Source organism: Mirounga leonina, unplaced genomic scaffold (genome assembly GCF_011800145.1).
Source record: "Mirounga leonina isolate KUSES-001 unplaced genomic scaffold, KU_Mleo_1.0 Mir_151, whole genome shotgun sequence".
NCBI classification, from domain to species: Eukaryota; Metazoa; Chordata; class Mammalia; order Carnivora; family Phocidae; genus Mirounga; species Mirounga leonina.
In genome coordinates, this window is record NW_023270377.1 from 30,053,786 (window position 1) to 30,078,559 (window position 24,774).

The window sequence follows — 24,774 nt, forward strand, 5'->3', positions numbered from 1 at the left end:
AATAAAAAGATACATAATGTCATTAGAAGGTATTTCACCATGTCAGGTGATAAGCATGAAAAGAAAAATTAAAAGAAAAACTGGCTGATGGGGAGGGGGGAGACACTAATTAGAGCATAACATCCATCTGACATTTGTACCTAGTTTCTACTCATGAGGTATTGATATTAGGATTAGGAGAAGTACTTCCCATTTCTATAGAAATATAACATAGGCCATTAATAAAACATAACTCCAAATATAAACGTTATCAAAAATTGCATTTCATAATAGCATCTTTGGGTTAAAAGGGAGTGAAGGTGATTGCTTTTCACACAAGTTTCATGACTGTAAACACCGTGCAGCATTTTCCCAGAAACTACTCTAGAAAGCCTGTACAGTGAATCAACTTTAGCTTAGAAAGTCTCCATTCTTATAATTTATTAGAAAAAAAAAAAAGACTTGGAAAGGTTCCTGTGAGATGTGGAAAAATACCAAGATCTGTCAAGGATAAACATGTTTTCTTCTAAAAGCCCTCAAAGTCCATGAAAATGGTTTCCAATAATGAATCACCAAAAGAAAAAGCCCTGTTTTTATTGGACTAAAATTAATAATTTCTATGAAACAAAAGGACAAATGGAAAATGGATGGAGGCACCCAATGGAGAATGCCTGACATGCATTTAGAAAACCCCATCAGGTAAACACTGGAGTACTGGAGAAGGGTCTGCTGAGGCAACATGACTTTTTTTTTTAAATTTTTTTTAATGCTCATGTTCATTCTCTGTATGCTGGGGAAAAATTGTTTTAAATGTGTTCATAACTGGGAGCTTTTTGGCAAAGGTGAACCCATTTATCTAGTCAAAACTGAATGGAAGTCTAAAGTAAGCACGCACGATGTAACATGCAAATTATTCTCAACTAATGTAGCTAAACGTGACAAATGTGAGTCAAATATCACACATCTCTAACCATCTTGCTTCTAACTTAAAAGGGAAAAACATCATTTATTTGTAGCTGCCAAATACTATATTCTCACTAATTTAATAAGCAGGCACCGTTTTCTCTACATCTGAAAATTTATGTTGGTCTTTGGACAGGTTTGCCTTTTTAAATCTAGTGGTCTGTGACCATAGAGGGTTTTAGCCAAAGGGAAAATAACTCCATAAATCCAAAGAGGCTGTCTTGCTTTAAATTATAGTTTGAAGGCTTCAAGACTATATGAAAAGACTTTGGACAAGAAAAGTCAACACACACCAACACATATGTATTGAAAGTTATCCTACTTACCAATAGAAAGCAATCGCCAAGCTTTAGAAAACATGCACACATACAGCAAGATACAGATTTGGCAATACCTGTGGAGACTTGTTACCTAATTATCAAGAAATGAAAAAAAAAAAAAAGAAATTTGGTCATGCTACATCATCAATCACATTACTATATGTAGTTTTTTGATCCAAAAATACGACTAGGGTATTTTTGCTCTTGATATTTGACAAAACAGCAGACATACGCATTACAATGTCTCTGGAAAGCAGGTTATATTGCATCAGAGGATGGTGTGTCACTTCTCTTTAGAATGCATGTTAGACCTCTTTTGATAGGGAAAGGTTACTTTGTAACTTCTCAAATTTAAGTGGCAGGTGAAATGCATGAAAAGAATCTTGAGATTATAAGATTAGCCATATATTCTAATAAAATAACTGAGTTGTGGAAAATTAAATGAATTTCTAAAATCCTGTAGCAAGTTAACGAGGGAAAGAATTTAGCCAAAGCCTAATTTTAACTGGCAGCATAAAAAACTGTTTGCAGACCTATAAGACAGGTACTGAGTTCCCCTATGCATCATGGTTCCCACCATTCTGGACTGGCATATGCTCAACATTTTTATTTACTAATTTGCCTAGCTCCTAAAATGATTTGAGGCCTTTACCCTATGACCAACTAGAATACATAGGGTTCTTTCCACCCTTTATTCTTCTCTGATTAAAATGCAACTAATAAATGAGACTACACTTCAGTCTTCTTGCAAAGACTATATTCATGATCATTTGCAAAATAAGCGATGCTCTTCATACACAGAATCCCTTCCTTAAGTCAACTGGTTGGCATCATTGGCAAAATACATAAGCAGAACACCTCCTCTGTGATGATTAATTTTATGGGTCAGCTTGACAGGGCCATGGAGCGCCCAGATACTTGGTTAAATATTATTTCTCTTTGTGTCTATGAGGGTGTTTCTGGATGAGATTAACATTAAAATCAATAGACTGAGTAAAGCAGATTGTCCTCCCAAATGTGGGTGAGCTTCATTCCATCTGCTGAAGTCCTGAATAGAATAAAAAGACTGAGCAAGAACGAATTCCTAATTTCCTGTCTGTTTGGGCTGGGACATTGCTCTTCCCTGACTTTCACACTCAGACCAAAACATCTGCCCTCTTCAGGTCTCAGCTTTCAGACTAGAATTTATACCATTGATTCTCCTGGTTCTCAAGCCTTCAAACATGAATTGGAATCACACATTGGCTCTTCTACATCTACATTTGCTGCTCAGCCTCCATAATCATGTAAACTATTCCTTATTAAAAATCTCACATATATGTATTTATGTATATACGCACACAAATGTACACACAGCCTATTGGCTTTCCTCTGGAAAAACCTAACACAGCCTCTTCACTCAGAGGTCAAGCAACTGGCAAAATCAATGCTTTAGAACAAAGTCTCAGACCCATAAGCAAAAATATCTTCTCAGTGTTCCTTACAATTGTGTACATCTTTTAAGATGGTCAATTACGGAATTTTCAGGCTAGAGCTGACTAATAGAAAAAAAACTGGAAGAAATGGAAGACTTCCTGGATTTGAAACAGGGAAAGCAAGGCTAAAATGAAATACAGCAACACTCAAAAGCAGAGGTAGAAGTTCCGTGTTCATGGTCGCCTTCACTGTGCCTCAGTGAGTGAGGACAGGTAAAGGTTCAGTAGCCTGGGATAGGCATCTTGGTGAAGTGCTTCAACTCCTACATCCAAGGAATGCTTTGTGAGTACTTGTAACAGGCTAGGCCCTGTGTTAAGAACTCAGGATATAGCCCCCCATCTCAAGAACCTATCAATTCAGCAGTAGGAAGGGTAGATGAACATGAAAATCAGTACGAACACGGTGGCATGTGATGAAATGGCCGGATGAGCAGAATGCTATGTCAGGAAGAGAGGTGAAGATTCATCCTGGGCATGTTTGCAGGGAAGCTGTTCAAGAAGCTATGGAGGGGAGATGACATTTAAGCTGGGCCTTAATCAGCATGATTTCATAGGACTGTAGGATTGGGAAGCCCTTCAAAGCACAAGTAACAATACACACAGTGGGGCAGGATAGGAAATCACAAAATTCACTGTTTGCAAAATGTCAACTGACTAGTTTGAGGTGTTTGGAGTGCAGGCTAGACTGAACAGCTAGAGACAGAAAATGAAGGACCCTGAATGTTGTATCCACAGGTAAGTTTCCTAAAATCTGTAACTAGGTTTTATGGCTTATAATGTGTGCTTATGCTTCTTAGACCTCCAGTCCTAACAATATTATGAAGAAGGCCACCTTAAATCATTTTCAGACTAAGATTAGATGTAAACAGATAAACTCTGCAGAAGGGGCACATTGCGTGCACACCTCCTTCACTGCCCCTAGCCTAGCACACTCCCACTGAAAGATTAAAATACACAGTCTGGATACTCGGAATTTGAGTTGCCTGACATGCAACTGAAGACTTCCTCCACACGGACTGTGGGCATGAGTTAGAGGAGGTCTGTGTGTGGGTGGGTGTGGAAGAAGAAGGAGTGAAGACAGGTAGGCAGTCTTAATTAATGATGGCAGCTACAATTACAACATCATTCCATCAGCAACTGAAAAAGGAGACCTTTTCAAAACAGGGCTTTTCTAACGTTTAGAAAGCTTACTATTGTTTTTAATTGAAAAATACCTGACCATGAAACATCAACATTAAACAGTTGGATTATAAAAATATAAAATAATAAAATCACTGATTACATAATGGCATGATTGCCAGGCACTCTGCCTTGCCCACCTGCCTGAAGAACAGCGGGCTAAATAGAAAAGTCCTCCCCCAAAGAGTGGGTTTCACAAAGGGATGGAGAAGGCGGTGGCAGCTTTCATGCCTGTAAGAAGCCAGCAAGGGGAAGCTGGCAGTTTGATGGATTGCTATTTACTGAAGGGCACATCTCCTCGCCCTCTCAGGTAGCCTGAAGAGAGCCAGGGGACAGGAGCCATTGACAGGAGGCCCCCGAGAGGCACGTCTTACCCTCCACAGTGTAGCTCTCTCTGTACCTCTGAGGTCTCCCCAGAGCTCCCAGCCACAGGAGCTGCCTCATTCCAGGGGACACTTTAAAAAGGCAACCTGCTTTCTCCTTTTCTCCCATCTACAAGGCTACCTTTTTAAAAAGATGGAGGGCTTCACTTTGTTGCCTGTTTTAGTGTATTTCGTTCTGAATTCATGTCAACTGTTTCTTGTATTCTTTCTGTTGTGTTCAGATCATCTTCTATTTTTTTTAATCTCGGCTTATACAGCATTTGCCTTGTTCCTAGCTTAGGTCCTTTAGGTGATAAAATGTTGAACATCTAACCTTTTCTAGTTTTGCTAGGTTTTTTTGCTAGCATTCTTTTTAAAGTTCTCTTGACTATTTTACTTTTCAGCTTTATTTTCTGTTTTCCCTCTGAAATCTTAATTTCTGGCATCATACTTAATTTTGTCACTTCAGCAATCGCGATTTACCAACGGCAGATAGGAAGGACAGTGCGGTGATAGCAGGGGAGAGCACAGTGTTCTCTCAGACAAGATGGATTTTCTCCCTGTTTGCCAAAAAACAGTCTCTTGCTTTCCTTATTTGGTACCTCCAATGCTTCTATTCATGCGGAGTCTAGTAAAATAAATTCCAGGCTGGGTTACTTAGGGAACCTTACTGCTTGCCTTCTCATGCCACAGACCACTTTCCTCCATTAGGAGCAGTCTGCAGAATCCATAATGCTGGTACATAAAAATCACTGGGTAAGGGGTAATACTAGAGCAGAGGGTCTCCCCAAGGAAAGGACACTAAATCAGCTCCCTGGGTTTACTTTAGTACCACCAAGAGTTCCATAGGAAGAAGGTGCAATAAAGGGCTTATGGTGGGATCTTAGACTCTCTTGTGTAGCAGTAGCCTGCTTCTAACCTATAAGTTTAGGTCACCTATAAGTTATAGGTCACAGGAAGATCCACTTGGCCTATGGGGTCTTTCAAGTCATCTTCCCTTTACAAGAGAAAATGTCTGGGTTTGAGAAAAGTGGAGAGAAGTTGTTGGGAACCATGATCATCTACAAAGAAAAGTGTTTATTTAAAAAAAAAGAGAGAGAGAAGTCAAGGATAATTTCAAAGAGGTGTATTTACACAATTTTTTTTTAAAGATATAAACTTAGATTGCAAAGAAGTCAAAATCACTATATAAAAAGAAGTCTGTATATTTTCAGTGTATTTCCAAATATTTGTGCCGTAGAAAATTGATGACACAGAAGATCACTCCCATTAGCACTCACTGGTGACTGGCACAGTGTTCATTTTACTGCTTGTCCCAGTTTTGTTTTTTTAATATTACCCCTTGGAAAAAAAAATTAAAGCTTTGTTAAAATGTCCGAATCTGTAAAAAGAAAAGAGGATTTTTCTCCCAATCTGCTCCTCTCTTGGGAACAATTTCAATAAAATTCAAAATTCAGAAATGTTTCAAATGTTCTCAAAAAGGCTTGTGATCCCTCAGAGTCCCATCAATAAATCAGTTCACAGAATCTGGCAAGGTTTATTTATCTGACTGGAACTAAGGAATTTGTACTAAATCACTACATTTTTTGAAATATTGGTTCTCAAATGAAGTATCAAAACAGAGAGAGAAAGAAAAAAATATTTTGACCTGACATCTTAATGCAGCATTACTATAAAAACAGGGAAAGTAAAAGTTACATTTCCAGAGACAGTCAATTTTAACTGCAACCAACAACAAAAAAATCCTTTAGTCCTAGTTATTCATCCTAGCCATTGGTTTGTAACACACATCCTGCCTTGTTTATTAAATCCTACAAAAGACTGATTTACATATTGAAAAATCCAACTTAGTTCAGTTATATAAAGTAATAATTACTGAATAACTACAACTCTGATTTTTTCACATATTTGAATATTACCTGAAATTAAAATTTAAAAACCTTGACAGCAAAACATTCCCTGAATCAAAATTATATAAAACTTAAAGATACACACTAGAGAATGGCTAAATTCAAGGTATGTACTCCCGTGTAGACCAAATATTCCAGTGGTTACATCTGACATTTAGAACATGCACAAGGATACAATTTTTAAAGAATATATATATTTTTAAAATATATATAACTCAGAATGTTACAATGAGAGCTCTAAAAAAAACCAATGAAATTCAGTTTATAAAGAAACACAAATTATTTCTTCAACACTTTGCACTCTCTGCTCATCATGTACACCATCTAAAAATGTCATTGAAGGGAGAATAAATCTTTCAGGAAAATTTCCTTTAAATGGAACCAAAGGTTAAAAGATCCACATTGGAAACCCTGCAGCACAAAGGACTCCAATATTACCTTGAGCAATTTACAATAAGCTTTAATTTACCCATTTAGAAAACCTGATTTCCACAGGAAAGGTACAGCAGTAATAAATCTTATCCTGCTAGTAAGTCTAAGAGGGAAAAACAAAACAAAATTTCACCAGCTCTTTGTGCATTAACTCTTTCGTGTCACTAATAATCATGCTGTTCGATATGTTTTCAGGGCATTAATTATCATCCTAACAGATTAGTGTTACAACTCACCAAGAGTGGTTTGATCTATGGCTAGCAATGGAACAAAGCTTAAGAAATATTTTGTGTTCTTTGAAATGTAGGATATTGAAGTACTTTTTCATTCATAAATCTTGATGAATTTTACTATTAATTCCTATTAAATAGAACACTGTCTACAGCTTTCAAGATTATTATCTAAAACAAAATGTCATGGCTAAATTCAGCATATGGAAATAAATACAAAGCAAACCCCAAGGTTTATTAGTGACTGCGACATTAGTTTCTAACTCTTCCACGTTAATTGAGTGCAGCATATGACATGGAACATCTGCTACTCAATCAACTAACTTTGCAATGATTAATTCATTTGTAGCACATCTTTTATAGCTCTTCCACTCTTCCTGGCACTACAGCTATTTTGCCTCTTCACTCCTAATAAATTATAAGCAACTTGAGGCCAAGGTCACTCTCTTATCAATACTAGTGACCCTGCAAAAGTGCACCCCACGCCTTGAATGTAGCAAGTACTCCCAGCCCGTATGCGCTGTTGTTACTGGAACATCAACTGGCCATTCTCAGCTACTCAGATCTAATGTCCCATTTCCCAGCTGTGCTCAAAACCACTGTGATCACACACACAGGCTTGGACCTGTCCCACCCATTTATGTCCATCACCAATGAACTGTTCCCAAGGCTCCCAAGTAGTACCTTCTAGCAGCAGGACTCCTAGTAGCAGGAGTACCTTCTAATAGTAGTACCTTTCCTTAGATATCTTAGAATTGTCTCAACATAATTTTATTGTAAAGATGTTCATGCATATGAATGATGAAATCAATTCTAGATACAAAACTCATAGATACAACAACTGAGTATGTGGGGGGGGTGGGGACCTCTTAAGTTACCCTAACTGTACTCTGCATTCACTTTACTGTCACTCTGCAAGCTGGAGACCCCAATAGGTCCCAGAGAACTGTCATCATTTTTTGATGTTGCTCATTTAATTCCTGGACCGCCATCATGCCACTAGAATATTGTCGTATGTGCTAAGGAGGAAATAAGGGACTGCATTTTAGATGAACACAAAACACGTCTGACAGAGGAGAGAAGCTAGAGGTTTCTGTTCTACAACTGGGCTTGGTGATTAACCTGGACAAGTCACTGAAAACTTCTGAACTCACCCCCAAAGCATAAATCTTGCTACATTATTTTTGAGGATATTATGATATGAATTTAAAACACCCAGAATGCCTAGTCAGCTCTCCACAGAGCCTGGAAAGCTCTCCTATGAATATTCTTCTAAAAGGGTCCATGTAAACTTATCTTTCCTATTTCAGAAAAAAAAAAAAAAAGGATAATACTTCAACTTGCAAATTTGTTTCTTAAGTAAAATAGCAGGTATGCTATTATCAGGAGATATCAGAAAACCACATGGATGATGGTGACCTGTGTACATTTAGAGACAGTCCGTGGCCTGAAAAAAAGCATGTCAATTGAGAAATAAAGGAAATAAAGAAATAAATAGGGAACATCTTTGATGATTATGAACTTCTGATAAGAGGTGGAGTTTCCCTGAAGAAATAAATAATTTATCAAAGACTTGTAATAAGATACAAGGCCATTTATAAAACTCACTTAAATTGTAGATAGAGAATCCTGGCATCATAATCCCTCTTTCCATTTCCTAAGGATACTGTAAGCACTGTGTTACACGATGTATATACAAGGGTCTTTAAGTGATACATTGTATAATGTATATACAAGGGCAATACTCTTCACCTCAGAACTCAGCAGCTGAGTGACATGAAGAAACTTTTCATTTTCATTTTTCATTTATGAAATGATGTACATTTTATACAGGTTAAATTTTTAATATCAGAATAGAACATGACATTTATTTTTACAGCATAATCTCTTGATTACTCTGTTATTTCATTGGTTTACTTAAGCATCGACACATTGAATAAAACACTTCTGTAACACATTGTCTTACATTTCACCACCTGCCTGCTAGGCATTTATCCTCCAGTTCAAGAATTCCTCTGAAGGACCATACTACCTCTCTCTGGAAACAATAGATAACCCCTTTTTCATCCTGTTTGGTTAATGGAGAAAAAAATTCTGCCATCACCTTACATGAGGTTTTTTTGTTTTTGTTTTGTTTTGTTTTTTTAAAAAGACAACTTCTATTTTGTTTATAGGGCAGGGGTGGCTACACTAATTTGGTTGGGCCTTATTAATACATTAATTCATTGCAGCTCCTTGTGTACAAGGGACTGCACTAGGCAGCAGGTGTACGCATGAGTCAACAGACATCATCTCTGCTTTTCTGTTGCTTACAATCTGTCCCAGTAGTTCTAAACCTGGCTGTACATTACAGCGATCTAAAGAACGTCTCGACAACACTGATGATCAGGCTGTAACCTCTGTTTTAATTTGTGTAGGATGACATCTGAAAAGTCGCATGTTTTTTTGTTTTTTGGGGGGAGGGATTTGTTTTTGTTTTTCAGTGGAATGTTTTAAAGTTTCCCTAGGTGACTTTAAGGCCCCGCCATGGTCGAGAAGCACCCATCTAGTGGACAAGAGAGGCATGCAATAAAAATTCAATTATAAAGTTTTATAAGTGCCATAAAAGAAAAGTGTAAGAAGGCATGACAGTAACCAGACTGAGGAGATGGGGAAATTAGTCAAGAAAGACCTTTCTGTGTCAGCGGCATTTGTACTCAAAGCTAAAGGACGAGGAGGGTTGGAAAAGCAAGTGTGCAGGGGGGAGGACGGCAGGCACGGGGAATGTGTGCAAAGGCTGTAGGACAAGAAAGGCCGTGGCATGCAGAAGCAGTGAAAAAGCCAGCATGGTGGGGATGCAGTGAGGGAGGGAAGAAGGTGCAGCAGGTGGCTGAGGGCAGGCAGCAGTCAGACCTTACTGGCCCTCAGGAGCTTAGCTCAAGGATACTGGATTTGATCTTCAGTGCAGGGGACAGCACTGACACAATGCTGTTTTGTCAAAGGGTGACAGTCACATGGGAGGGAGGGGGCAAAATGACTTTTTCCCATTTGTTCAATATTTCTAATTAAAAAGTTGATTTAAAAATTCTAGACAGCGAGCCCAACAGAAAATAGGTAAGACTCCAAAAGGTATAAGGCATCATTTCCCTCTTCCCCTGGCAGATGGCAATGCTAGTAGCAATTATAAAACCTGAGGGCATGCCCAGGACTCGCACACTGTGTCTCACTCATCTCTATTCCAAGAATTTCTCCACTCTGTCCAATTTTGACTGCAACACTGAATTTTCTAACCAAGTTATCTTTGCAATGGGGCACGCTCCCCAAAGAGAAGCCTCTTAAAACTGAAGCTGTTCTATTTTGTAATTACAAAGGACAACTAGGATTTATTAAGTAATTATTTGGGGACTCAGTATTTAAAATTTATGAAATCGCCTATGCACACTGAGTACAATGGAAACAAAGAAAAAAAGAGAGAGAGAAGTGGAGGAGGACAAGGAACAGACCAGACTGAGGAGAGAGATCGTTGTAGCTGGTAACAGCTAGAGAGGAGACATCTGTACAAGCAGTGGAGAAGAAAACCCGCTGGTCCCACAGAAGTTCTTCAGTTACACCGACACATACTAATCAGTAAGTCAACTTCAGGAAGTGAGAATGATGGCATATTTCGGGAATCAAGTTCTAGAAACATTCACACAATTTTTTGGTAATGACATCTTGGGCAATGCCACCGAAAAGCTTATCTAGTCTATTAAGCTAGTGGATCATGGAGTACCCCAACACGTAACCTTCAAGTCACACACCAGCATCCATAACCAAGAGCTAAATCATCACTGAGTTAACAAAGAAAACGTAAATGCACGTTTGCAATTTTCCAAGAAAAACTAGCCAAGGAGCTACAGTCAAGTACCAATCAAGGATCCCCAGGCCAGCTGAACAGGTGGGGAGAGGGCAACAGTGCTGAAATATATCTGTTCATAACAGAAATGAGTGGGGACAGTCAGCACACAGAGGCCATCAAAAGAGGAATACACAGCACATTATAAAACTTTAAGTACATTCAGTAAGGAGTTAGGGGATCAAATCCTCTCTATGTTGGTCCTGGCATCATCCTACCTCAGTGGTTCCCTTTACACACTGAAAATTATTGGAGACCCCAAAGAGATTTAGTTTATGCGACCTTGTGCAAATTACTTAAGCACTGTATGTGTTCACTTCCTTATATGTCAAATGGGGATGATATTACCTGATCCCTTTGACTATTTTCACAATGAATGGTAGGTTATTACAGTAGCTATCACTGTATAGGTACATAATATACCGAACTATTCTTTTTACTGACAATCTATCTTCCTCAGATACTACAATCCTGTGTGTTTTTCCATGTTCCTGTACTTTCCATCTTCTTTCCTTAATCTATCAAACTATGTGTTTGGCCATATAACAGTTTTCAAGATTCACCACTGCAATGTGTCTACTTCTCTGATAAGGTCTCATGTAGTTATTTAATCATGATTAACTAGACACATTTGGAGTCACCAAACTCATACCAAAACAAAGACTAAATTGTTTATTGTAATGGTTAAGAGTTTGGGCTCTGGGGATGCCTGGGCGGCTCAGTCGGTTAAGCATCTGACTCTTGGTTTCAGCTTAGGTCATGATCTTAGGGTCATGAGATCAAGCCCCACGTGGGGCTCCGTGCTCAGTGGGGAATCTGCTTCTCTCCCCCGTCCCCCCGCCCCGGCCCATCCCTCTAGGGCTTTTTCTTTCTCTAAAATAAATAAATAAATCTTAAAAAAAGAGTTTGGGCTATGAAGTCAGAGAATACTCAGTTCAAATCCTGGTTCTATATCATACTAACTTTTAAAATTTGGTACATTTCTAAGATGGCTAAACTTCTGCTCCCTCAACTTTAAAACTGAGACAATATAATTTTTTAATGAAATCACTACTAGGATTAAATAAGAGGAGTAACGCTTGCCATCTTGTGAGTTCTCAGTAAATGTAGTATTTTAAAAAGAGGGAAAATAAATGATGGGACAAAGTCCCAAGTACATGAGAAGGGAGAAAGATGATGATCTAGTATTTTAACAGATAATCCACAGAGTTCTACCTTTGTCAATTTATGTATATACAAGTAATGCACTGTTTTGAAACCATGGAAGAAGAGAAAATGGAAGAATCCATCTCACTCAAATACCATTGCTACTAATAAGCAGAGAAGTCACCACCTGTTCCCACTGATGATTCCCTGACCATATGGCATGTGGCTCAGGGAGAGCGTTAGGTGACGAAGCTCAGAGCAGAAGCAGGGAACATGCGGCATAAAGTGGTGTTCTGGGACTTCCACACCTCAACAGCCAGAAAGCCTGCAGTCCGTTCTCCTGGAGCAGCTTGGGAAGCAGACCAGTGAAACACAATACCTGCCATCATGTTCAAAGCTTATTTTTGAGCAAAATTCCTACTTTCTTTTTTTTTTTTTTTTTAGATTTTATTTATTTATTTGACAGAGAGAGAGATAGCGAGAGCAGGAACACAAGCAGGGGGAGTGGGAGAGAGAGAAGCAGGCTTCCTGCCGAGCAGAGAGCCCGATGTGGGACTCGATCCCAGGACCCTGGGATCATGACCTGAGCCGAAGGCAGACGCTTAACGACTGAGCCACCCAGGCGCCCCAAAATTCCTACTTTCTATTCGGAAGACTAAAGCTACACTCAGGGCCTCCCTAGAATCTAGTACAAAGTGTAGCCTCAATATTAAATAATTTGAAATTTGTTTTTAATTGCTCTTTCCATGAATTTTTTAAGCCTAATAAGAGCCTGCAATCAGCTATTATTTTACAATCTGTAATCATGGAATTATTGAAACTACAGCAACGCTGTTATTTAAAGAGTGATGGTTTAAAGTAGAAGCTCCATTCAAATTAAGCCCTCAAGGTATTACAGACACTGTATTTTAAATGATATGGCCTTTGCCCAGGGAAGCAACTTCTAAAGCACATGCATCAACTACACATGGTATACTGGACAAAAACAAAAAATCTACTTTTTTTTTTTTTTAAGATTTATTCATTCGAGACACAGAGATACCGAGAGAGAGCATGAGCAGGGGGAGAGGCAGAGGGAGAGGGAGAAGCAGGCTCTCTGCTGAGCCAGGAGCCAGACATGGGGCTCCATCCCAGGACCCTGGAATCATGACCTGAGCTGAAGGCAGACACTTAACCATCTGAGCCACCCAGGCGCCCCCAAAAATCTACTTCTTAAAATTAAGATAAAACTGTTTCTTGTTTGTTTTTTACATTCTTAACACATTCTCAAAAAAACTAATCTCATGTGAATAGGGCAAAGAAAGATAAAAAGAAAATATAAGGAAAAAAAAGAATGAAAAATAGTAAAAAAACGAAAAGAAGTGGAACTGTGGGAAAAAAGTGACTGAAGTCTGATTGTTTATCGCATTATAATCAAGCATCATGTAACAAATGAAGCTTTTCTAGGCCAGGGCAAGAGGGCAAAAATAATAGGATCTGGTGGTCACCAAATTAGACTTCATTATCAATAAATCTGTGGTCAGAACAATTAAATCAGTTCTTTCTATTATTAAATCAATGAGTCATATATATTAGACCCAAACATCATGGGAAAACTTTGATGGATATACCCTTCAAGCTTTTTGCCCTTCCATTAAGTACCTCTGAATAAACAAACTAACTAAAAGTACCCACCCTATGTCCCACTTTGTTTCTAAACCTTATCCTTCATTCAGAGGAATGGGACGGGATGTGAAGTATCCAAACAAGGCTTTACACCTCAGTATATAAAGGGAAATAGAACATTTTAATGAAAAAAAAAAAAAAAAGGCATGGTTAATAGTTTGCAATTTTATCTACATTTTAATAAGCAGGCTTTAAATATATATTAACTGAACCTCAAAAGCCTGACTATAAATTTGGATAATTGAGCATAAAGAGACACATCTGCTAATTCAGTGGACACTTCACTGAGTATAATTCAGTAATCAACTAATTGATCATGTTTTGCTTCAGTTGATGCATATAGGAAAACCAGACCAGTAATTTCTAGGCAGTTGCATCATTCAAAAAGCATAGTTTACGTAAAACATCAATCCCGAGCAGCCCCCAAACTAGTGATGTTCACCAAGCAACTAAGATCCAATAAAACTAATCTCTCTGTCCTCCCCATCAAGTGTCACTGTTTCTCTAATGCTGCATTAAACATATTTTTAAACACTCAGAGTTTATCTGTTCCCTTTAGCTAATCTTGCAGTAAAATGATATTAAGTAATTAACAGCATGACAATGATGGAAACAGATGTCACAAGTAAAAAATTTGGAGGCAAAGTGATAGCGAAGGTAGAAAACTAGTCTTGAATCAGGAGCCCTGGCTTCTTTCCCATCAATGTCACTGATTATAGCTTTACCCTAGGCAAGTCATTTAACCTGGTTACACTTCAGCCTCCCTTTCTGCAACCATCTGCTTTGCTCATAGGAATGCCATGACAATTAACAAGAGTGGCTATAAAAGTGCTTTGAGCTCACAAGAGAAAGACTGCATAAATACAAGGTATTATTACTTTGATTACAAGGAAGTATCAAGCAGATTTTTGTGTAAGCTGTAATTAAAAGGGAGAGTAATCCTCGACAGCAAAGGTAATTCTGCAAATTACAATCTATGTCAATTTTCAGACACTTATCATTCTAGGTAATGATATTAGAGACATAACAAAAGAGAGAAGCAACACCAAGTAAGATGCTGAGCAGAGAGACAAGAGATCTGACAAGCTAAACTGGAAACCTTACAATGCAGAGCCATTTATTAAATGGAGATTTGGACCAAAAGTCACTAAAAGATGAACTCTGATCGCTTATAAAAAGGAAAAAAGAAAAAAAAAAAAAAAGCACAATGGTTTTGTAGTTCCAGGCACAACATTAAAAGCAATTTGGGGCTTTACGGCCACAACCATTATTATTCACCCAGCACGTATTTTTAAATAAAGAACCTAATCTTCCAAATATCCATGTTTCCTTTAAGTGGAAGATAATTGTTAGTAAGTTCTACATAGCATTTTCTATAAAAGGAACAAAACATCTAATAAAGCCACACTTCATTAGTTAAGCCTCCTCTATTTCCAATTACCAATATTCCAACCTTCCCTATGTTTTATTTCTTAATTAAAGAACCTCTGATACATCAGGGTGTCATCAATTTAAATCAAACATAAATTAATTGTGGCACCAGATTCCTAAACCATGAACTATTTTCATTAGCCAATATTCTATTCTTCCTTGAGAGTTTCTGGGTAGGTTTCATTTATAACTCAGGAAGCGATCTGACTCCAGGCAGACATGAAGGACATGCACAGAGCCCTACAAATTCTTTTAATTTTAATGATGAAAACAGTTACTCATTCGAATTCTTTCAGGTACTGTCCCGATAGACATGTTAGAGCAATCAGTTCTTAACCCTAGAATTACCTCCATCAAGTTTGAGTCAAAGGTCACTTAGGGGCTCTCCCAGCCCGAAGAGCCCTAAACTTTGCCATAGAGGATTTAAGACTCTGGGTAATCTAATAATACACAACCTTCTACAGTGAGTGCTTTACAAGCCAAACAAACTAGGCACAGGAAAAGCTGCACCACCCTGGGGCTACCACCAGTCCCACCAGGGTAACAAACCACAGTAAGCTCTTCAGTGAGATAGCACTGACTCAATGTAAAAACAAGCAGCACAGGTTTAACCACAGGTCTTTAGGGAGAACCAAATGGGCTTTATTTATGTGTTTATTTAATCCATTCTCCCTTTGATTAAACAGACTTAGTTTAAGGTAATTTTTCACAGCAGTTTAAGATTTATAGAATTGGGCACTAGTTACAATTGATGAACCTACATTAACACATCATAAATACTCAAAAGCCACAGTTTACAGTAGGGTCAATTCTGTGTTGTATAGTCTATGGGTTTAGACAAATGTACAATGGCATGTACCCATTATCCCGGCATCATACAGAATATTTTTGCTGCCTTAAAAATCCTCTGCGTTCCCCCTATTCATCCATCCACCTCCCAACCCCCCACAACCACTGATCTTTTTTACTGTCTCCATAGTTCTGCCTTTTCTAGAATGCTGTAGAGTTGGAATGATACAGTATGTAGCCTTTTCAGATTGGCTTCTTTCTATGATATACATTCAAGTTTCCTCCATGTCTTTTCATGGCTCTTTTAGTGCTGAATAACATTCCATCATCTATATGCACCACAGTTTATCCATTTTCCTCCTGAAAGACACCATGGTTGCCCCCAGGTTTTGAAAATTATGAGTAATACCACTGTAAATATCCATGTGCAGGTTTTTGTGTGGATATAGGTTTTCAATTCCTTTGGATAAATACCAAGGAGTACAACTGCTGGATCGTATGTAAAGAGTATGTTTAGTTTTGTAAAAAACCACCAACGGTTTTCCAAAGTGGCTGTATCCTTCTGCATTCCCACCAGCAATGAATGAGAGTTCCTATTGCTCTACATCCTCGCCAGCATTTGGTGTTGTCAGGATTCTGGTCTTTGGGCATTCTAATAGATATGAAAGAGTAGCTCATTGTTTTAACCTACATTTCCCTGATGACATATGATGTGGAGCATCTTTCATATGTTTATCTGCTATCTGTGTATCTTCTTTGTCAAGGTGTTTGTTAAGGCCTTTGGCCCACTTTTTACTTGAGCTGTTTGGTTTTTGTTTTTGTTTTTGTTTTTGTTAGAGTTTTCAGAGTTCTTTGTATATTTTGGTCAACAGTCTTTATCAGATGTGTCTTTTGCAAATATCTTCTCCTAGTCTGTGGCTTGTCTTCCCATTGTCCTGATTTTCATTTTATTCATCACAAATTATTATATCATACCACTGTCCAACTCCTATGCACACTTACCTCCAGTTTAAGAATTTTTATTAACTTAATCAGAAATGTTTTTTCTTGACAAAATTATTTCAGATTTATATTATCCTCCCACTTAAAAATATATTTTTTCTTTCATTTACAGTCAACAAATACCCTTCTACAAACACTGAGTATCTACTGTACATAGAAAGGATAAAATACATTCAAGTAAGAAATTATCTCTCTACCCTTGGCTCATAAGCAAAATAAATTTTTAGGATGAAAACTGAACAGAGACTATTAAAGGCAGATGTTGATTTTTTCTTTTTTTTCTGAAGGGGAACTTAAGTTCTCTTACTAAAGAAACGAAAAAAGAAAACAATCAGAATATTAAGCTCATTAAAGAGATAAAACATAATCAAGTAGAGGGGATGATACTTCCTGTAATTAAAATCTAGATTATGAGAAGTTCTCTGCCCAACTTGAGCTATGATTCTTAAAGGGACATAAAAACTGCTTAAATGAACAATTTCTATAGCATCTGCTGTATTGAAATAGTATACCACATTACACTGTAATACACTGAATGCATGAATGATTAAAAGATCTCTAAGATAACACCACATGTATAGCATACACACCTCCTGACCTAAAACACATGACTGGAATTTGGCAAATCTAGATATAGGGATGGTAAACATAGCTATTAAGGTGTCTCTCTCCTACATCAAATGTTGTAAGATTTCTGCAGCTGGGTAATTAAATATTGCTCATAATCAAACATTTTTAAGTGCTGATTCTGAATATCTGAGACAGATTTATAAACGCAGAGACACCAAGTAAATTGGGGTGCAAATTCACTCTTCTCTTTTGAAAATTCACCAACCAGTCTGGTATTCCTCTTTTTCCCCACTCCCCTTCCTTAGTTTGTTTTTGTTTTAACAAGAGCTTCTAGTTCAAAGAATATTTACATGAATTAACCACAGTCTTTGGTCTGGTAAGTAATAGGTCTGGGAGCTGGATCAGATCTGTAGTATCTAAAAGGTCTTCCAAAGTATCAAAAGCTGGAAAACATGCCAATAGTTTTTCCTTAGAAGAAAATGAAATCTTCCTTTTATGTTAGTGTAGGATTCGAAGCAAATTATGTCCTCTATTGTAAGAAAAACAGTAGCTACTTCATATCCCAAAGTTTTTCATATTCAACCTATAGAAAAGCCTCACTGTGATATATTAGAAACTATGATTAAACAGGCCTTCTCCAAACCCCAAAATGAATACACTTTTTTTTTCTTTTAAAGATTTTATTTATTTATTTGACAGAGAGAGACACAGCGAGAGAGGGAACACAGCAGGGGGAGTGGGAGAGGGAGAAGCAGGCTTCCCGCTGAGCAGGGAGCCCGATGCGGGGCTCGATCCCAGGACCCTGGGACCATGACCTGAGCCGAAGGCAGACGCTAACCGACTGAGCCACCCAGGCGCCCCAAAATGAATACTCTTAAATTGATAAGAAAATTGACCTACTGAACAACTAACATTTAGTAAGTACTTTCCATATACCAGGCACTGTGCTAAGTGCTTTGCATGGGTAATCTCATTAACACCAACAGTACAGGCTACAGTTATCCCTGTTTTACGAACAAGGCAACTGAACTTTAAAATGTCGTCATACAGCCACTGTGCTAGAGGCGGCATGTGAAGTAAGGCAGTTTGATGCCAGGGTGCTAACGCTACAAGATTCTTCATTTGACCTCATAAATGTCCCTGAAGATCCAGTTTTGCTTTGGCTCTGTTTTTTTTTTTTTTTCAAGATTTTATTTATTCATTTGAGACAGAGAGATACAGAGAGAGAGAGCCTGAGCAGGGGAAGAGGCAGACAGAGAGGGAGAAGCAGACTCTCCACTAGCAAGGAACCCGATGTGGGACTCAATTCCAGGACCTGGAGATCGTGACCTGAGCCGAAGGCAGACTCTTAAACATCTGAGGGCCCCGGGTGCCCCTGCTTTGGTTCTATGTTTAAGCTAAGCCATCCCCTCTATCAGCATTCAGCCAACAAATGAAACTCCTCCCAAAGATGGTGACATCAGCCTAGAGAACTCTGCTCTCTCATTTGGCCAAAGAAGACAAAAACTTAGAAGATGTCATCTGTGCCCTCAAAGACCTTTACCATTTAGTTGAGGATGTAAAATATATACAAGTGTTAAACTTGGTTTTCAGACAAGTTTTAAAGTAACACAGAGAGCAAAGGAAGTAAGAGAAGCTATTGATTGATCTAGGAGAGGAAAAAAGAGGGAACTGGAGGCAGCCAGTAACAAAAGAACCATCTGAACAATCAATCGAGGGCACCAGATAGTCCTTGAACTCAGAAGCAAGTGAAAGGTAAAGCTTCAGAAAGAGAACACAGCAAATGGGTTGAGGGTTACAATGGCCTAAAGATAAGCCATCTGATATGACAACCCTATAGTGACTGCGAGAATGCAGTTTCCCTAAAGGGATGAAGGAGTGTAGTAGGGCAGCCAAAGAAACTGAAGGTCGGATCTTGCATGAAGGATAGAGTGTGAGGTAATGAAGCAGAGTTGAGAAGCATAAAATAGTCCAGAATTTTAGACAGGAAATGAAAAGGAGAACATCAAATCTAAAAGAATGCAGATTTTTGTTTTTAAGAAGAAAGAAACATTGAACACGTGTGTAAGTAAAAGGAGAACAGACTATACAGGAGGAATCAGAAATGTAAAAAACTTTTTCAAACTCTTTAGAAAAATGTAATTGTTTACATTTCTTTAAGAAACTTCGGGAAAAATGTAATTGAACAAAAGTCCTAGAGATTCAAGAAGATGGGGGATTACGATTAAAAACATAAATTAAAGGGCTGGGCTTAGCAAAGAGGAAGACCATTTCTTAGTTAGAGACAGTAAATAGAAGCAAGTGAAAACAGCGAGATTTTCATGTCAAGGGAGAGAGGGATTAAGGGAGCTAAACTTGGGTAGCCTCAATATTCTCAGCAAATTAAAAGTTAATGTCATCCTGCTAACTGTAATGGGAGTAGGGATAGAGTTGGATTTGGGAAGAATTAAATTGTCTGGAGTAGTCAAAATAGTGAAGAGAAAAATAATTATGTCTTATGAGTTGAGACACAACATTTGTTTTCATTTTCTGTTTTGCCAGCATTCTAGGGAAAAGAACTTTCTCCCAAATGCCCATGTCCTGGGGAAGAACCAACTCTTATTTATAGAAGTTTCTCATTTAGCTGATCTTCTTATAATCTATAAAACCAAAAGGATTTTTTTAATTTGGTTCACATTTATTTATCTTCAAAAATCGCCTCCTAGTCTCTCCCTTGCTGGAAAGTAAAATTCTGTAAAAAAATTTAAGCATGAAAGGAAATACATTTCATTACAGTACTTAAAACAGTTTTGCATCAGTTATTTCTAGTACTTTATCATTGGCTTATAAATATTATTTAGCCAAGTGTAAGACAGTAATATTAAGATATTTTCTTAATGGAAAATAACAAATAAGCTGTCTTGATCCATTCTGCAAAGTCATTAAGATTGGCAAGTTTGAAGCTTAGAATACCAGGGATCTTTAGCAGTATTATTGTGTCCATTAGCAGATTACTTGACTAGTTCAACAAATACCTTTATGCTCCTAAATTCCAGAAATATTAGTGTAGCTACCTCTACTAAAACAAAGTGTATCTACCTATAATATACCAATACTTTATTAACAATAAATTCTTTTTCAGAAGCATATTGAAAAGAAGTCCTTGTAATCTCATGGAAAATATTTTTGGTTAGTTCAGGGCTGTGAAAAAGCATTCTGATTAAGAACACCAGCTGCATGGAAAATCCATTGACCAGGAAGATGGGGGCTTAGTAAATTGGGGTCAGTTGCAGATATTAGAAAGATAATCAAATGTCTTCACTGGGAAGGGGGAAGCCAGGACAGAGACCACGCAGGTTGATTCTCAGTTCCTAGGTGGAACATTTCCATCAAAGCAGCCCTGCGTGGGTGGAAGACTAGGCCACTGACCAGTTCCAGTTTGCTACTTAGCTCTAATCTCAGCCTTTCCCATCTAACCATTGTTATCTAGAAGCAGCATTTAAAAATTAAAGGCAGGTTCTCAGAAAGAAAGAAAGCAGCAAAGGAGAACAGGAAATTGATCTGCCCAAAGCTCCCTGATAGGAAGATTAGGCAAAGTTTTTTTTTTTTCTATTTGGTGGGGAACCGGGAACATCCACTTACAGCACTCAGATGATGAGATCGACCAGGGTATCTTTGATGAATCTCCTGTCCAGAAGCAATTGTTTCTTTATCGCCCTGCAAATGATTTAGAACCCTGCTTTTCATAAACCCCAAATCATACTGTGAAACTTCCAGAGTTTTAGATATGTGTTTGGGTTTTTACATATATGGGTTTTGTGGCAAATTGACTTTTTTTTTAAATGTCCTCAGCTCTCCTTGGAACACTTCCATTGCAATGTGACCCTGAAGCTCCTTTCATCAGAGCTGGGGACTGTTTCCCCACTCTCTGAATCCAGGGTGGCCTTGTGACTTACGTTGCCCAAGAGAATTTGGCAGAACTGATATTGTGCTGCTCAGAGTCTAGGCTGCTGAGGCCTTGCACCTTTCTGCTGGCTCCTTTGGAGCTCTGTCACAACTGACAACAAGGGTTAGGCTGCTGCAGGGTCAAAGATCCTGGGGGAAAAAAAAGCCCAGTTGTTCTCCGCAAGGTCTCTTAGACCAGCCAGTAGCCAGCTAATTCCCAAACATGTGAAAGAGCACAGCCTAGATCACATCGTCCCACCTGACACAAGCGCCCAAAGACACGTGACTAACACCAGGCAAAACCGGAAATGGCCAGTTAACATGTTGACTCAAGGGCAATGCATAACTGCTTACTGTAAGTCGCTGAGTTTTGCAGTAATTTATTACACAGCATTACTATAACAACAGATAACTGATACATGCTTTTACTTGTAGATACACGCTTTTTAAAAATGGCATGTATATACACATGCATACATGTGTATAATACACACACACACAGATACCTTTATTTCGATTAATGCTTTAGCTACATAGTTTCCAATTGTTTATTAGACCTTATTAAGGAGGAGTAATGAGCTATAGAAAAAGACTTGTGACATGTTACCAAGACTCCATCATAGAATATCTTGCACTTGTAACTACTCTCAAATATAATGTATTTCTGTATCAATTCAAACCATTCATGTATGATTTTTAAGGTTATAATTATAATCCAAAATAGCTTGAGTAAGTAATTCTCCAAATATACGTACAATTATATTATTAGTCTTGATGCATCTTTTATAATTATTCCTTTTTTTTAGTATTGCCCAAAACATGCTTTTATTCAGTCCTAAAAAGTGCTATGGATTCTCTGCTAAGGTAGTGGTGAAAACTCAAACCCCCTTAACTCTCATTAGTGGACTTTCTCTGGATCACTAAAAATAATTCTGAATGCATTATACTTACTTTCAGTGAAAGAATCCCAAGCATACTACTAGAATTAATTAATCTCCCTTTCAGTGACACAAACCATATCAATGTTAGCAATATTGGCTTTCAGGTGAGAGATATAGATCTTTTGTCATTTACGTTTGGATGTCACAGTTTAGAAGCTTTAACATCTAAAAAACTAATATTTAATATCAATATAATCATGTAATGGGAAAAGTTGCTAAAAATTATGTTATACAATTGACTATTAAGAACTTGTTAAGGTTTACCCTTGGCTTCTGAGATACTATGTTGGAAGTCTGGGGTTCAATGGTCCAAAAGAGAGATTATTAACTAAAGAAACTTAAAAATAGCTATGGAGACCTGGCTTGCTTCGGAGATAAACCACAAAATAGTTTCACTGAGAGAGCACACATGCTGTCAAGAGCTTTGGTAGGAACACTACTTGGTATTCCACTGTGTGGGGACTTCTAGCTGTTTAGTCCCCAAGCAGTTTCATTAACACCATTGGACTTGGAACTTAATTAGTAATACTTAGGTTCTATCCTTAGTGGTGAAGGGTGTGGAGAACTATTTCATCCAGGAACTTCTTCAGGGAAAAAGAAGTTGCTTGATAAATATAGTAGGAGTTTGAATAAATGGGTAAGTAGCTGCTTTAATGTCAAAGACTCTAGGATAAATTGCTCCTGTTTTTCCACTCAAGTTCCGAAGACAACAGAGTGGACATTTCTCAATATCTGGCCAAACCACATCCATTCCTCATTTCTAATAGGCTCCGGATTTTCTACAGGGGACTTACCTCGTGTGCTATCTTGCTTGGATGAAAAAGCCAGATGCTTGGAACTCACTACCAAAGACAAAGTTTCTAGATATTGTCCCTGTCTCTGGCCTGGAACAGGGTAGGGATGGGAAGGAGACCTAAACTCAGCAAATACTATTCTCCTGGAACGTTAAATCTCACTCAAGTGACACCAGCATGAGGGAAGACTGATGTTTCCTTGTTGCAGAGAATTGCATCCTGACCAGATTACTCCTAAAAAAGAAGCTTTAACTCCCATTTGCTCATCTTGCCTTGATTCCTGCCCATTCATAAGTTCTCAATTCTGAGCCTCCCTTTGATTTTAGGAGCCCTCATGTTTCTCAAATATATTTCCTCTTATTTGGAGTAAGAGTTGGCTTTTGTTGCTTGGACTCAAGGAGTTCTGTTACAATGACTATGTCAAAACACAAGAATACTACCCATCAAATAGTGTGAGTTGGTGGGGGGCCTGCTGTAATCCCAAGTACAAAGTTAAAATGCGCACTAATAATCAAAATTTCTTTTTTTCTTCAACTCACTATTGTCAAAGGAAGAGATAAAATTCCCCCTTCAGTCTCAAGACTTCTAGCTGCCACAGTTTACATGTAGTGAATAAGCACACTTTGCCATTCTCATCTCTTCCCAAGATTTTCTATCTGCTCAGGGAAAACTCACTACCATCCCTGTAACTGCATGAGTTATTGGCTTTCTTGTACATTCATCTGTCTATCTATCTATTTTACAAATGATAGAATTTCTTCCTTCTTCCATTCCAATTTACACTGTTCTCTTCATTGAAAACCTGCTCAGTATTCAGTTTCTGGGTTGCCTTTTATTAACCTCAGTGACTGATCATTCCATTACTGTGAATCCAATTCAACACTTATATATGTTATTTGCATTGCATTTTCACTTATTTTAGTTTGTGAATAGTTCTAGATGCGTGTATGTTTTAGCTTTCCTATTAAGTTTCAAACTCCCTAAAAGCTGAGACAGATTTTTTTTTTTTTTCAAAGTCCTCATTGTTTCGGTTACAAAATTCCTATACACAGTGGGGAATGACTCTCTTGAATAACTGTTTTCACAAAGATTTTCAGAAGATATTTAAGAGGGAGCCAGATCTTGCAAAAGACTATTCTAGATAACTTTAACTACTTTAATAGTAACTACATGATACCTTGACAGATTTTTAATACATAAAATTGCTGCAAATGTATATGCTTTTAACTTTTCATATGTTAAAATTTTAGAAAGGAAAAAAAATGATCTGTAAAATTAATGCCCACTTATTTAAGAATGCCAGCTTGAAATTTTACAAGGACTCAGACCAAAACAAGCTAAAAGCAGCTACCAGCACTATGTATAAGTGTTCCATATAACTAATTGCATGGGAAGACTTTGCACTCTCAAAACTTCTAACAGCTTGAAAAAGGAACTATCTTCCTCCAACGAAAGCTGACGTGTTTTTGTTTCGGGCTGTCCCCGGGTAGTCTCTCTCCCCTCTGAAAATTCCCTGCAGACTTGTGTTCAGTGGGATTGCTATTTTGGTTGCATAGTCAAATCACACATTTTCCATCCTTTAATTGTTTCAACCCAAGACTCATAGGATCTGATTGCTCAAGGTTCTCCTTCCCTAACAATGGCTTTAGTCCTTTGTGTTCTGGCTTTCACAGAGTCCTGAATTTAATAAACCTTTTTTTCCCACAATATCATTCACCAACTACTGCATCATCAAGGCAAACAATACATTGATAGCATATCTTTGGGCCCTAAAAATTCTGGGTTATA

The 24,774-nt window shown here is 37.9% G+C and overlaps 1 protein-coding gene across 2 annotated transcripts in view; it reads right to left on the reverse strand.

The window, feature by feature from the left end:
• Nucleotides 1-24,774, reverse strand: part of PARD3B (par-3 family cell polarity regulator beta) — a 995,632-nt gene that overhangs the window by 606,020 nt on the left and 364,838 nt on the right. Inside the window, exons 1-2 of one of the 2 annotated variants that reach the window (XM_035007318.1) lie at nt 20,949-21,031; nt 1,269-1,353 (exon numbers count right to left, since the gene is read on the reverse strand). The exons of the other annotated variant lie outside the window; for it this stretch is intronic. Coding sequence (XP_034863209.1) covers nt 1,269-1,310 — 42 coding nt within the window. The 5' untranslated portion in view covers nt 1,311-1,353; nt 20,949-21,031. Of the gene's footprint in view, nt 1-1,268; nt 1,354-20,948; nt 21,032-24,774 lie in introns of those variants that run through there. 2 annotated transcript variants of the gene reach the window in all.